General features: G+C 35.5%; 1 protein-coding gene across 1 annotated transcript in view; it reads left to right on the forward strand.

The window, feature by feature from the left end:
* TBC1D15 (TBC1 domain family member 15) overlaps positions 1 to 14,009 on the forward strand; it is a 40,495-nt gene that overhangs the window by 22,664 nt on the left and 3,822 nt on the right. Inside the window, exons 7-14 of the mRNA XM_074573377.1 lie at positions 504 to 701; positions 2,366 to 2,494; positions 4,156 to 4,259; positions 4,568 to 4,662; positions 6,036 to 6,152; positions 8,931 to 9,031; positions 9,742 to 9,841; positions 10,210 to 10,307. Coding sequence (XP_074429478.1) covers positions 504 to 701; positions 2,366 to 2,494; positions 4,156 to 4,259; positions 4,568 to 4,662; positions 6,036 to 6,152; positions 8,931 to 9,031; positions 9,742 to 9,841; positions 10,210 to 10,307 — 942 coding nt within the window. The remainder of the gene's footprint in view (positions 1 to 503; positions 702 to 2,365; positions 2,495 to 4,155; positions 4,260 to 4,567; positions 4,663 to 6,035; positions 6,153 to 8,930; positions 9,032 to 9,741; positions 9,842 to 10,209; positions 10,308 to 14,009) is intronic.

The raw sequence follows: 14,009 nt of genomic DNA on the forward strand, positions 1-14,009 counted from the left end.
GACTTGAATGAGCCAGAGTTTTGACCCACTGATTTGTTTAATTAAAGAAAATCTTCATGAGTGAATAACATTTGTTTCTGGATTTAGTTGTCAAATCAAGTTTTGTGTGAGATTCCTAACAGAGTACATGATGATTCAAGGTGTTTTTTTCTATGAAGGTAAAGAAGCTAGGCATAAGGAAGACTTTTTGAGGCATTAATTGCTGTAAAGCAAACAGTAGATCTGATCCACTTTTATACGTAGGTCAGGCTTACTGAGTACACTCCTATGCAGTCTTTCAAATCAATCAGTAGTATTATCTTAATACTTAAGATATCTTTTTTTAATCACATAACATATGAATGTACAGTACTGAATGTACTGTATGAAACTACTGATACATGAAACCTCAATTATGTTGAGAGCTACGATACTCTCCGTGTTGTTTTGCCTCCTTTGAGTACAAGAATTCCAAATAATCTGAGGCCTTTTGTATTTTACTTGTTTTTCTTGTTATAACACAGAAATTGAAGAAGGATCCATACACAGTAACAATGGGAAGATTTTCCAAAGTCACAAACTATATTTTTGACAGTTTCCGTTTAAGTGACCCTTCAACTCAAAGGCGACCACCATCCGAAATGGCAGATTTTCTCAATGATGCTATTCCAGGGCTAAAGATAAATCAGCAGGAAGAACCAGGATTTGAAGTCATTACACGAGTGAGTGTATAAATCGATATGGATGCACTGATTCTGTTTATGCACACCTTTAAAGGAATGGTAGGACTTGAGGCTTGGTGAGTTATACTGTTTATGGTTGGCGATTGTGGCGTATGCTGCCCTACCGTTTATTCAGAAGAGTAAGATCATTATCAGCTACTTCTAGAATATGGAATTTTTATGCCTGCAAATAGGAGTTTTGCTTTGAAAGAAAGTTTGTCATTACTGAAATGAGAATATTATCTTAGTGTCAGTACCCTGAAAAGTGACCCATTTTGTTTTTAGTGTTTCCGCTGTGGTCAGATAGAGCTGTATTAAGTAAAATTGGGGTATACAGGTTAATAACCAACTTTCTTGGCTTATCACTTTAACATTTCAATTTGTTTTAAGAGGGCTAAGAAGATTAAAAGAAAGTATTTAATTGTATGATTAATGTCTAGGGTGTATAAATGTATGGATTTATGTATGAATTGAAATAAAGCTAGAATGAGCTTGCAATTGAATCATGAATCACTTTGTGTGGGCTCCTGTTGGGGTCTTTTACAGATTGGTGAAAAAGATTTATTTTTAAATGCTTGTGATTACTATTTAAGCAGCTAACATGTTTTTAGCATGTTAAACTGTTTTGAATGTTATTTTTTTTCTTGAGTTCAAAATAATTTTAATAACTTAGCAGTAGGTGTATGAACTATGTAATTGTAAGAACTGGCTGCCCAGCACTTAATCAGTTAATTTACCAATGAGAAAAAGCGTAACAAATGCTACATATTTAAAATACTACGGACCTATATATCTTAATCTGGCAAATGCCTTAGACTTCTGAAGAGTTGAAACACAAATTGACTTGGTGGTTGCCATCACCAAAATATGTTTTGAAAGTAGGGGATTACTGTCTGAATTCTGCTGTGCTTAAATGTGCAATTTGGGAACTGAGAGAGACTAACCACAGACTGTGGAACTTTGTTGTGTGTTAAGAGTTCTGAAAGCACATATAGTCTTGTTTTTTGAGTTTTTTTTTTAAAGGCAGTTTTTTTTCTAAACTCATAAGTCTCCTTTTCTCTCTCTCCTCTCCTTGGAGAGAGAGGTGGGGAAGAGTGTCTGTTGTTTGCTTCAGTGGTCAGTCCAGCCCAAACCGTGACAGGCGGTGTACTTAAATGGATCTTTCAGCCATACTGTGCAGTCTGCGTGGGCATAACATCTCTGAACCCAAGTAGTTTTTCAGTTCTCTTTTAAGATGTGCTAGCGTGTATCAGGAATGTGCTTTTGAAGTGAAGCTCCCTTTTGTCCTTGTTTGCTGTGTTGCACATACTAATACATTTCTAGTTGCCTAGAGGCTTTTAGTCCATGGGAAGCTAGTTCAGAGGTGTTTGTGAGGGTAGAAGGTGATTTAAAACACGTGTGTATCCTCCTCCAAAATCTGAAATACTAACATACATACCCAGTTCCTCAGCACAGTGTCTTGCTCTAAAGATGTGCTTGCCTTGGTCCACACTACTTGCTAATGTGGACACAGCCTTAGATCCGTAGAATTGCTAACTGAGGTACGCACATATGACAATGTAGCCGCACTGAATATAAGCAAGCGGCAAGCTTAGTACTATTTGTGCAGTTGTTTAAAACTACTGAAGCACATCATTCATATAACATGTTTGCATATGTTTCAGATCGATCTAGGAAAACAGCCTGAAGTTACTAGAAGAGAGCCTGTGTCAGCTGAAGAATGGGCTAAGAATATGGATTCTGAAGGAAGAATTTTAAATGTCGACTACATAAAGCGATTAATATTCAAAGGGGTAACTTGTTTTTCTTTCCTTCCCAAACCATGGTTCTGCAGTTTTCATTATACTTGTAATGCTTCATGTGGGACTTTGAGCATGAGCCAGTCAGTATTGTTGGAGAGGCGTCATAAACCATGATTTCATGCTATCAAATACCTCGACAGTCTTGCTGCCATACAAAGTGCTCTACAAGGAGAGAGATCTTGTGGTGGCTGGCTAAAGTGAATGAGTTGAAAACACAAAGGCTTAAGGGATAAAAAAGAGAAATCAAAGTGCCTTTCAGGAAAAAACTGGTGCTTCAGTGTTAAGATATTGGGTTTATTCTGTTCTTTTTGAGGATGTTTTCTTTTCCTCTCCAGCAAAAGCTTCTTTTTTTTGCCTGGGTTTGGCCCTCATTGTATAAACAGTCCTAAACACTGTTGCTGATATTTATTATTGAACTGAGGGTTTTTGCAATATGAATGTGAATTCAGTCTCAGTGGTGGAAATTTTGAAAACTTTAGTTATATCCCATATCCGTTCTACGTAATGTTACTTTATTTCTTTTTTGATGGGAATCCAGCTGCCTTAATGCATTCTTTGTGTACCCATTGATGCGTGCTTCCAAGCATGCAGTTTTGCATTCTTGGGAGTTTGAGCAGAAGTAGAGAATGATAACTTTGATATTACGGTTTTTTAAAGACCTATACGTATTAAGTAATATACTGTGAAGGGGGGTATAGCGAAACTGAGGCTGTCTTCAGTTTCTGTGACTGTCCTTTAATTGATTTTCTTTGACTCAAGATTCCAATAACTTGCAGTACATTAAGTACAGATCCTATTAAAGAAAAAAAAAAAGAAAAAAGTTAAAATGCCTCTGTTAAACTCCTTGCCAGTTACTGGAAAAGTTCCAGTTGCTACTTGTTTTTGCAGTGGTTGATGCTGTTTATTGTACTGTCTTCGTTGCCTTAATCTAATGGTAAGTGAGGAAATGTAGTGAGGAATGAGGTCTGCCTTGGACGCAGACTGGGGAGCCTGACAGCGAAAGGGCCTCATTTTCGTGACTGTACTGCAGGAGTTGAATGAAACTCTTGATGACAGTGGGGTATGATTCAGCTAGTCATTTTTTGTCATCTACAAATCATGAATGTTACTTGGAAAGATTTCTGACAAATAATGACCTTCAGCAGACACTAATATTTTTGATCACTTGGAAGATTCATCTGCATGTTGTCTGTGTCTTGTAAGGTTAAAATTTTCATTTAAAAAGAATAAATAAATGGAAGTCTAGTCCTCCAAATCAGTTTGTGGTGAGACCGGAAGTTTGGCAGTTAGGCAGCATGATGTTTAAAAATATACATTTTAAAGGTACTTTTTTTGCTTTTTAATGTCTCTTCCTGTAAGGTTTTTATTGCCAGCAGTGAAGTACAGAAAAATCTTTTGTCAGGTTTCTTTTTTATCTTCGAGGATGAATCCAGTCCGTTTGCGGTTTTCTGCTTAATCATATTCTTTTCCTCCCATTTCCTCCAAATGTGATACCTAGTTAGCAGATAAGATTTGGCTACAATGTAAAAAGCTTACTTATAAAAATTCCTTTTTAAGTTGTTACTTTAAGAACTGTTCTATTACTATAGGAAGGTTTCCTCACAAAGTTGAAATTGTCTTTTTGTTAATGTTTCATATCCATTTTTCCCTAGGGTCTCTGCCATACTTTAAGAAAAGAGGCATGGAAATATCTTTTGGGGTATTTTCCTTGGAATAGCACTAAAGAAGAGAGAGCAAATCTGCAAAAAAGGAAAACGTAAGTACAGTGGTTTGTTTTTTTTTTTTACAAAATAAATTAAAAAGCTGCTTTCTTCTTAAGGCATATAGTGATGTAGAAAGCTTTTTTGGAAGCTTGAAAGACAGCTACTAAAAATTGTTGAATGCAAAGAAGTGTGTGAGACTTTCTTTAAAATGACTGTTACACTAAAGTAAAAATATTGTATAAACAGGGTGTAGTTATCCTAATTATGCTGAAGAACAAATGGAATGAATGGATGCTTAGATAAAAAACAAAAGAAGTGTAATAATTGAGCATGTTCTGATTTCAAAATTATCTTTCTTCAGGGACGAATATTTCAGGATGAAACTGCAGTGGAAATCTGTCAGTGAGGAACAGGAAAAACGAAATTCAAGATTAAGAGATTACCGGAGTCTTATAGGTAAATTTAGATTTAGAAACATACCTAACTGTACAAGTTCACACACTTGTACAATATGAAGTTGAAAAAATGTAATCTTTTGAGTAACCTGTATGAAGAGGCAATAAAAACTAACAAGTTGCTGTTTTCAGAGGTGTCTAAACTTTGTTATATACTTATTTTAACCAGAGTAATTCAGAACTTTACACATTAGTGTTACAGAACGGCTGGATTTTTTTATCTTCCTTTACTTAATCACAAAAGGCTCTTTATTTACTGTTATTTCCTGATGTAGTTTTACTGGAAATGTCATTAATGACATACAATAAGAATGAAAATATGTCTGTTTATATTTTTAAATTTCTTACAGGGATTTCTGTATGTGCATTCTGACTTGTGGGGTTTTATACCTACTTCTAAAAATTCATCAAGTTCTGCATATTAGCATTTTGTGTCCTCAGTTCTCTTTGGCAGTTAGATTTGGGCACCAATATTTAGGATTACTAAATAGTTATTTCAGGAGGCAGGATAAAATTTTTGTGTTATTCTGACACATGGACTAAATGTATTTCATTCAGTTACTCAACAGTCAAGCTGAAAGGGTTGAGAAAGTCTAATGTGTTAACATGAAAAAAAATATTCAGAGTTCAAAAAGGCTTCAAAGTTTTCTGGTGAAGCAGCTCTGTTCCTTTTTTAAGTGTTTGAAATGTAAATGACAATATTAGGTTTATGTTCTAAAATAGATCCGAAACTACAAAACACTCCTTTTATTAAAGTGCACTCAAAATTTTGCTTATTTCAATACATCAGTCTTGAATTTCACATTATTAAAACGTACGCTGTGTGCATGTATTTTTGAGGCATGAAAACCGCCTGATAAAACAAGCGGGCAGTTTCAGCTCACTGAGTTACAGGAAGCTGTTCAACAGAACTTACAAACGTGATGTCATGACCTATCACAGTGTCTTTGAGCTGACCATGTGGTAACTTTCCTACTATGGCTTATGTGGCATTGCAAAAGTACTCATAAATGGCGCTGCATAGCAAACTCACATAAAATTGTCCTTAATCCCTGTAAGTGTAGAACATTTTCACTGAATTACAATCAGGAATTTTTCCATTAAAAAGTATTAGCAAAAGAAAAGGCAAAAAGCTTTAAAATCTGTTTATAAGCAAATCCTTTTATTCCAGGCAGGAAGGATTTTCTTTTCGTTTAAAATATTCTTTATTTTGAAATGACATTCTGTTATGCAGTTAGTTGTCTTAAACACTTCAAAGCTTTGCAACAGTGTTTGAGGAAAAAATCAGCAGCTTAAAAACATTCTGAATTCATTTGATGCTGGCTTTGTAGAACTTGTTTTGAAAATGTTTTTAAATCTGGACTGTTTTCTCAGAAAAAGATGTAAACAGGACAGATCGAACAAATAAATTCTATGAAGGTGAAGATAATCCAGGATTGATTTTACTTCATGATATTTTGATGACCTATTGCATGTATGACTTTGACTTAGGTAAGTTGTGTTCCTCTGAATGTAAAAACTTTTTTAGTTTCTGATGTGCAGTTTTGCTAAGGCCTGTTAATACTATTAAACTTGTATTGATTACAATGCTTTTTGTAAATACAAATCTTGACATTTTAATAATGTAGATAACTTTGTTCAGTTTCTCATCCTGCTTCTTTCTGTCTTCTATCTGATGCTTATCACAGGCATCTGAATTCATCAGCTGAGGTGGGATTGGGAATTAAGTGGCAGTTTGTCTTCACCATAGCCCTGCTGTTGGTTGGTTTTGGGTTGTGGGGATTTTTTTTGGGGGGTGGGGTGTGGGGGTGGGTGGTTTTTTGTTTTTTTTTGTTTTTTTTAGAATTTAAGCAAGTTTACTTTTCAGACTTTTAAATAGGTTTAGATCTTTGGAGCTTGAGTGTTATATCCATTTTTAAGACCGATATATCAATAAAAATGATAAACCAGCTGCCACTGCTGTAATTAAAGCTCAGCATGCTGAACCAGCTGTTTGTAAATGTGGGTGTTCTTAGCAATACTTTCAAAGCTGGTTCTTGAGGAGTACACTTAACAGTCTGTCAAAAATTACACTTTAGTGTATGCATCTGTTCCAGAAGGAAGAGCGTATAACATCTTATTTTAATCACAGCGTATACGCGATGTCTAAGTCTTGGCTTCTGTTAATTGTCTTGGAAGGGAGGGAGGGAAAAGATACTTCTAGCTGATTCCCCCCTCCACGCTGACATGAAATTTGGCTGTTGTGTACTTGAGGTTTTTTTGGGTATTCTGTCTCAGAAAAATGTGTTGGCGTTCTTAAAGCCCACTTTGTGCCAAATTTTGAAGGGAAAAAGTAGGAACAAATCTTTAATTGCTAGTAGATTTCCTGCAGAGTGGTGGTACTTGTCAGCTTTTGTCCTTTCTGTCAAGTCTGTAGAGAGACTCGATCTTTGGCTTGAAAAAGAAGGGGAAAACTAAAACTGATCAAGATTGTTTAAACCTGGAGCTCTGTCCCGTGTGTCTCTCCACACTTCAACCTGCATTAACACACAGTGCTAAGTGAAATTAAAGCACATTCACCACCCACTCTATTAAAAACATTGCTTAGATGGCTTAAACGTATGCAGTCTTCTGTTTTATAAACAAGCAAGAATAATAGGAATATAGTACATTTGATATTGTATCTCTCCAAGGCTTCTAAGCTACTCAAGCATTGGTACAATGCTGATCTTAATCCTTCAACAGCAGCTCTAGAGAGGTATGAATAAGGCCACAAACTGCCAGATAGGGGAAGGGACAGAGCAGCTGTTAATACAACACTTTTTCTGAATTAATTCCTCAAAATAATCCCTGCATTAATGAAACTGGTTTTCATTTTTAAGAGACATTTTTAAACTGTTTGAAACACAATTTTCTCTGGATTTATTTTTAAATGCATAGAGAATAATCATTTTGTTTCTTTTGACCTTTTAATTATTTACCTATTTTCTGTTCCTTGTTCTATTTCTCTTCTCGCACCTACTCCATATTTTCAGTCATTGACTCAAATCCTCTTTTTGGTTATTCAGTTATAATTAATTGCATCGTTAAGAAATGGAATCAGCCAAGCTTGAGTCTAACGGGGAAATGTCATGTCATGTTGAACCAACCACTGATGATAGACATACACATAAATCATGTTCTCCCTTACTTAGGGAGGTCAGCAGCAATAGGCCAGTAGATAAGCTGACTTGAGCATCAGTGGTAAGGTAGTTGGAAGAGTCAGGAAGAAGGGGAAAAATGAGCTCTAAAAGTCCTTGTCCTCTACTTTTAATTGGGCTGTTAACTACAAACAAGGAAGATGGAAGACACATTAAAAAGCTATAAAATTCTGAAAATGTTCTGCATGCAACTAGAATTTTCTAGCTATGTGTAAAAATGATATGCTCTAAAAATAGGCATTTTATTCTCCACTTAGATGTAAGCCTTTCTTATAAGGTATGTGAGTGCTTTTTAGGGCATATGAGCTTGATTCACCATTTCTGGGCACAGAAACCTAAAGCACTTCCTTGAACCAGGTCTGGATATGTGTTTCATGCTTCTCACAAGCAATACTTTGCTAATAATCCCCTTCCTCAGTTTGATAGGTAGTAGTCGTCTTTTTTTTTGGGGTGTTGTTGGCTGCTTGGTTACATAGATGATCTTGGGCTTTTGGTGTATTTAAAATACCATCCAAGCAGAACAGTTCCTACTTCCCTAAATACAGGAATCCTTAAAGTATATTCAGTTCTAGAAAAAAGAGATGTTAAGTGTGAAATCTTCTTCATAAAAGCTATTGCACCATATGTTTTCCTGTGATTGAAACTCAGCATCTCTTCTCTGATGATCTATTGAAAAGAAAACCTTCAGTTAAGTGGGAAGATATAAAAAGATTTTAAATGTATGAAAGAAAGCAATCAATTACAGGTGGAGAGAAGACTAAATATGAGTCTGTATTTGTGACGGTGCAAGGTATATATTTAATCTTAAAAATATCAATATATGCTTCTGAGCCAAAATCTATTCTGGTGTCAGCTCAGTTTGTGTGTATTTTAACAACTACAAACACAATGTGTATGTTTTATGTTTTCTTTAGATTGGCAAAAACTGCTGCTAAATTTTGTTAGAACTGCTGGATGTTGGAAAATGGTAGTACAAACTGGGAATACAGACATTCATTTCACTCAGTCATTCAACACTTGAAGAATTACTGTTTAACTGCTGAGTTTAAGTAAATTCCTATTTGCCTTTTTTCCCTTTTTCTCCATCAAGGTTATGTCCAGGGGATGAGCGACTTACTTTCGCCTGTCTTGTATGTTATGGAGAATGAAGTAGATGCCTTTTGGTGCTTTGTATCATACATGGATCAAATGGTAAAATAAGGCTTTTTTAGCCCACATAAACAGTTAACCTATGGATAACATTTGGCGTTAATTTATTTTACAATTTTCATTACTTTTGAAAATTCTTTTAAAGCAATCATCTTTTGTTTGAAGTCAGTGTCTTTCTTTGATTGACACAGGTTGTGTTGGGTGTGTGATACTATTATTGTGCAATACAGACAAATTTGGCCCCTTGGAAATTTCAGAGTAACTCAGAACCATCACAGACAAATTCCTATTAATCAGGAGTCCTTTTGCAAGATTTTGTTCAGGATATTGGCTCCCTGTCATACTTAGCTTATGACATTTTGTTAAATGCAATTTAGACTTTCCACAAACTGAAGCTTCTGTGAATTGTGGATATGGCGAAACAATGTGACTGGTATGAGAATTAAAAAAAAGTTATCTTTCTGGTTTGAGTGCAGTGGTGCTGCTTGGAGATACTAAGGATAGGCTGATTTAAAATACCATTTATTACATACAAGTGTTACCAAAGAAACACAGTTCACTGCTTTGTTAAACCTTTCAGTAAAAGGCATACATTTCATTAGATGGAAGTATAGTTGAATGTTAAATATCTAAAGGATGAGAACTACTGTTGCGATAACAAAAATTTTTTCTTAAAATTAAAAATAGTTGTAAATCTCAAAATTATCAATGAGTTAATAAAAATGACAGTGCTAATATTTTATTCCATCCAGCATCAGAATTTTGAAGAACAGATGCAGGGTATGAAGACACAACTAATTCAACTGAGTACTTTGCTTCGTTTACTAGACAGTGGATTTTGCAGTTATTTAGGTAGGTGTATTATTCATGCACAATAACTAAAAACGACTTACTGCATTCTGTGTGCATTGATATCCTTACCAGTCTTTAAACATAATTCCAATAGTAGTAATATATGAATACAGGACTTGTAAATTAATAATGTCTGAAAGATTTCAATAATTGAACCATGCCTATTGAAAAATAGCGCCATCTTATTACTGATTTTAAAAGTATGTCGTCCTCTGGCAAATATCTTTGATTCTGAAAAAAGGCTACTGTCTTAAAAATCGGTGGTATGATTGTGTACCTGTGAAGTGTGGTGGTGTGGTTTTTTTTTTTTTTTACCTGTTGTCTTAACCGAATTTGGTGTTTATGAAATGTAACACTCTTATTCCTAGAATCTCAAGACTCAGGCTACCTTTATTTTTGCTTCCGATGGCTTCTTATCAGATTTAAAAGGGAATTTAGTTTTCAAGATATTCTTCGACTCTGGGAGGTAAGAAGATACTTCATCACACAAACTCCAGCAGTCTTTGGACTTCAGAATGAAAAGCACGGAACATTCTTCAAAGTGATAAATACTCTGAGATTATTTTTTTTTTAAACTGATCCACTGCAATGAGAGGGGGATATATTAGCATATATTATGTCTTTTTAGCCAAACAACAAACTGGGAAGTTAATGAAAAAGTATTTATAAGAGCTGGTGGGGATAAATTGGCTTTTTCAAAAACATTTGGACAGGATCCTTCAGATGAGGCTCTTCAGTGAAAGTAGTAAGTGTAGACTACCAGTTAACTTCTAATGGAAAACAGTTTATGCCAGAAGAAATAGCATTTGTGTGTGTCTCTGATTAGTTCCTTGATATTGGTAGTACTTTATAGAATAAGTGGGATGAAACACTGGCGAGGTAGCTTTTGTGTTACCCAAAACCGTAGAGGATGATGTCAGAAGATCCGGTTAATCTTGATGATAAGGCTGTGTGATGCCAAATAACATAATGTAAAAAAACCATCAAAATGTTGAAGTTCTAATAATTCCAGGTTAATGAGATCTCTTCTGACTTTGGTGATCTTGGGATCAGATGGAGTAATTAAGATGAACTAACACTTTTGTTGAACATTCTTTGATTCTTTGTTCCCATAAAATTGAGAAGTGTGTCAACAGTATAGGTTTATTGTCTAAGATGCATTTAACAAGAGCACAGTATCCGCTGAAAACTCCCAAACGAGAATAAATGTTGAGATGAATGGTAGGAGTATCTACTAGGACATAACATCAAATTGAATTGTGCTGGGGAACAGAAGGGTAATGAAAAGAACAGGACTGAGATGCATAAAATTTGTACTATAATGAAAAATAATGTTGTTTCTGGTATGATGAAAAATAACGTTGATGCTTTTATTCACTTTTTCCACTAATGAAAAAGGAGTCACATAAAGAGGAGGACCACTATTTAAAACTGTCTAAAATAAATCTTTTTTAGCTTTTTATCATCAGTTGGTAGAATTTACTATCATAGAGTATTGAGGTGGTATTTTTAACTGAAGAGGACTAAAAAGTTTATTAACAACATTCATAAATAAGGGAACCAAAATGTACAAACCAAAAAGAATTCTCTTATTCCAAGGGATAAAATTATAATGATTTTGGGGAAAAAACTTTCACCCATCATTTGGTTTTCCCCCCTCAGTGTTATGTTCCCTTCTCAGTATTTTTTGGTTTTAAATTGATGACGACAATATTTTTATTCAGTTTATAGTCCCAGGCTAGCATGTTTTTATCACCTCTGCCTTAATGCGTGTATACATATGCATAAAGAAAAGAAATACACTATACTTCTAACTTCTGGGTATTTTATTCTGTCCAAAGAGGATGATGGAGTTCTGTTGACAGTCTTGTAGGTTCCTTCCAGCAAATCATAATGTATGTTTCCTACAAGTATTCAACTTTCTTGCTGGGAGATATGGAATGGGAAAGGGGATATCTTGTTTTCTTTTATAAAACCAAATAATTAAGGCATTATGTTAATGCTTTTATGTGAAAGCTAGTGACACCTTTGTCACAGTAAAGTCCAGCTTACAACAGTGTTTTTTCCTGTTCATAGCTATGCAGCTTCATTGGTATCGGTGGCGTGTGTTATGTGTTATTTACAAAGGCAAGCATAGGCACAGCAGCCCATTTCTTCCTTTGCAATCAGTAGAGAAAAATTAACTGCTTTTAGGGTATTTCAGTTTAAGCAAATTTCACGTGCTGTTTTGTAATAGTGCCTGAATTGAGGGAACCCGTTTGAAAGCGATGTGAGGGAGGTACCATCTGAGATTCCAGTCCCTAGTTCTGTGTAATCTATGAATTTCAGGTTGTTCCTTTTGGACTTCCATTTCTGGCCTGTGAGTTGCTTGAACCACTAAGGTAGCATTGGATGCTTCTTCCCTGTTCCCTCTGGCTTCATGACTTCCAGTGTTTTATCTCAAAAAACGGAATGAAGAAGATTCTTCACTACACTGATTATTAGACATTCACCTTCGAGATGGGAGATACCAGTGTCCATCAGCCAGAGTAGAAGCTAAAACCAAGCTCTCCCATTTACTGAGCGAGAGCCGTTAATAATCGGATTGTGGTAGCAAATGTGGGTGGTTACATCATCGCTGCGTGGTGCAGCAGGATGTGCCGGGCAGTGTGAGTGCCAGAGAGGTGGCATTCCACTTTGTGTGCATAAATTGAGACACATTGTATGACTGCAGTTACTTGCAACACCTGGTTGCAGAAATACGAATGGAGGTTAAACTGCTTGCGGGGGGTGGGATTATTTGCAGTACACTTTAGCAATCTCTCTCAAACTCAGCCCAGATAGACAGCATCCCGAGCTGCTGCTTAGATGTCCCAAAATGAGAGCAGCTCAGTCCCTCCTTCACACTGGAGGGACAGACAATATTACTCGGTAATTCCAGACAGCTCTTCGTCTTTCCTTTGCATAGTGAGCTGCTTGGTTCTCAAGATGGTGCAGGAAGACTGAGTAGAAAAAGAAACAGAAAGATAAAACATTCTGTAACAATTACACAGCTAGCTCACACTTACTATCAATGTTATTCTAGTACAGCTCATGTTGTATGAAACCAGGATGACCTAGTGATAAATTACTTCATATATATGCTAGTATGTGATACAAATATTCATGCATGCTCAGGTAGTGCTAGAACTAATCAGTCCTTACTTGCATAGCTTTATCAGAAAGAAATAGGAGGAAAAGAATTATTGTACTTAAGTGGTGTATTTTTATATTCTTAATTTAAATGCTGCTTTTCTTTCATCCTTTTCCAAGCACTTTGTGATGATGCTGTTACACATTTACATACATAAGCTTAAGTATGTGCTCTGCTCCAGACTTTGAAAGGTGTTTCAAAAATGGTAGCAAAAAGTATGGAATTTTTTGCAGCTGGTATTAGCAGCTGGTGACAGCAGCTAATTTACCTCACAGAGGAGAGAATGTCTGTAAACATCCTTGTTAGTGTTTTTGGGTTTTTTCTATTCTTGAAGCTGGATCCAGCTACTGCTGTAGTTACACCTTAAAGCAAATACCTCTTAAAGGAGATATTCCAGTAGGATAGCATTAAATTGTAGATATGAAAGTTAAATATCTGTTAATGTCTATAAGAAGGTAACTTTTATACAGATCTATATTTTGGTTTGATTTTTTCCCCCCATATCCTGCATTGTCATGTTTCTATCATCTATGTTCTGGTTTAGATTTAATGCCAAGAGGCAGCCTGTTGTCTGATATGCTTCATTAGTGATTGCTGTAGGTGATTAATAACGTGTACTGTGAGAATTTGATTGTACTGGAAATGTGTAGGCAGTAGTTTGCTCTCTTCACGTGCAGACTTGACGTTGAACGAAACCCATGTACAGCTGTCAACATTTCCTTCTTATGAAGTAGAAATACACTAGTAGTTTGTAGACAGACTGTATTTGGTAGACTGTAGGTGTTTTTGAATGATTGTTATTGTATATCAGCCTATTTACATTCCAGCCCTTTTCCTGGTGTGAGAGAGTGCTTTAACAGAACATTGGATACCTGAAAAAGATAAGAAATTTAATTCTGGACTGAATGAATAGAATCTTAATTGAAACATTCAAGATTAATTGCACTTTATTTTTGGGTGAACTTGGTTTGGATATCTTTCAGATTTATGCAATTT

This window comes from Larus michahellis, chromosome 1, assembly GCF_964199755.1.
Source record: "Larus michahellis chromosome 1, bLarMic1.1, whole genome shotgun sequence".
In the NCBI taxonomy this organism is placed as follows: Eukaryota; Metazoa; Chordata; class Aves; order Charadriiformes; family Laridae; genus Larus; species Larus michahellis.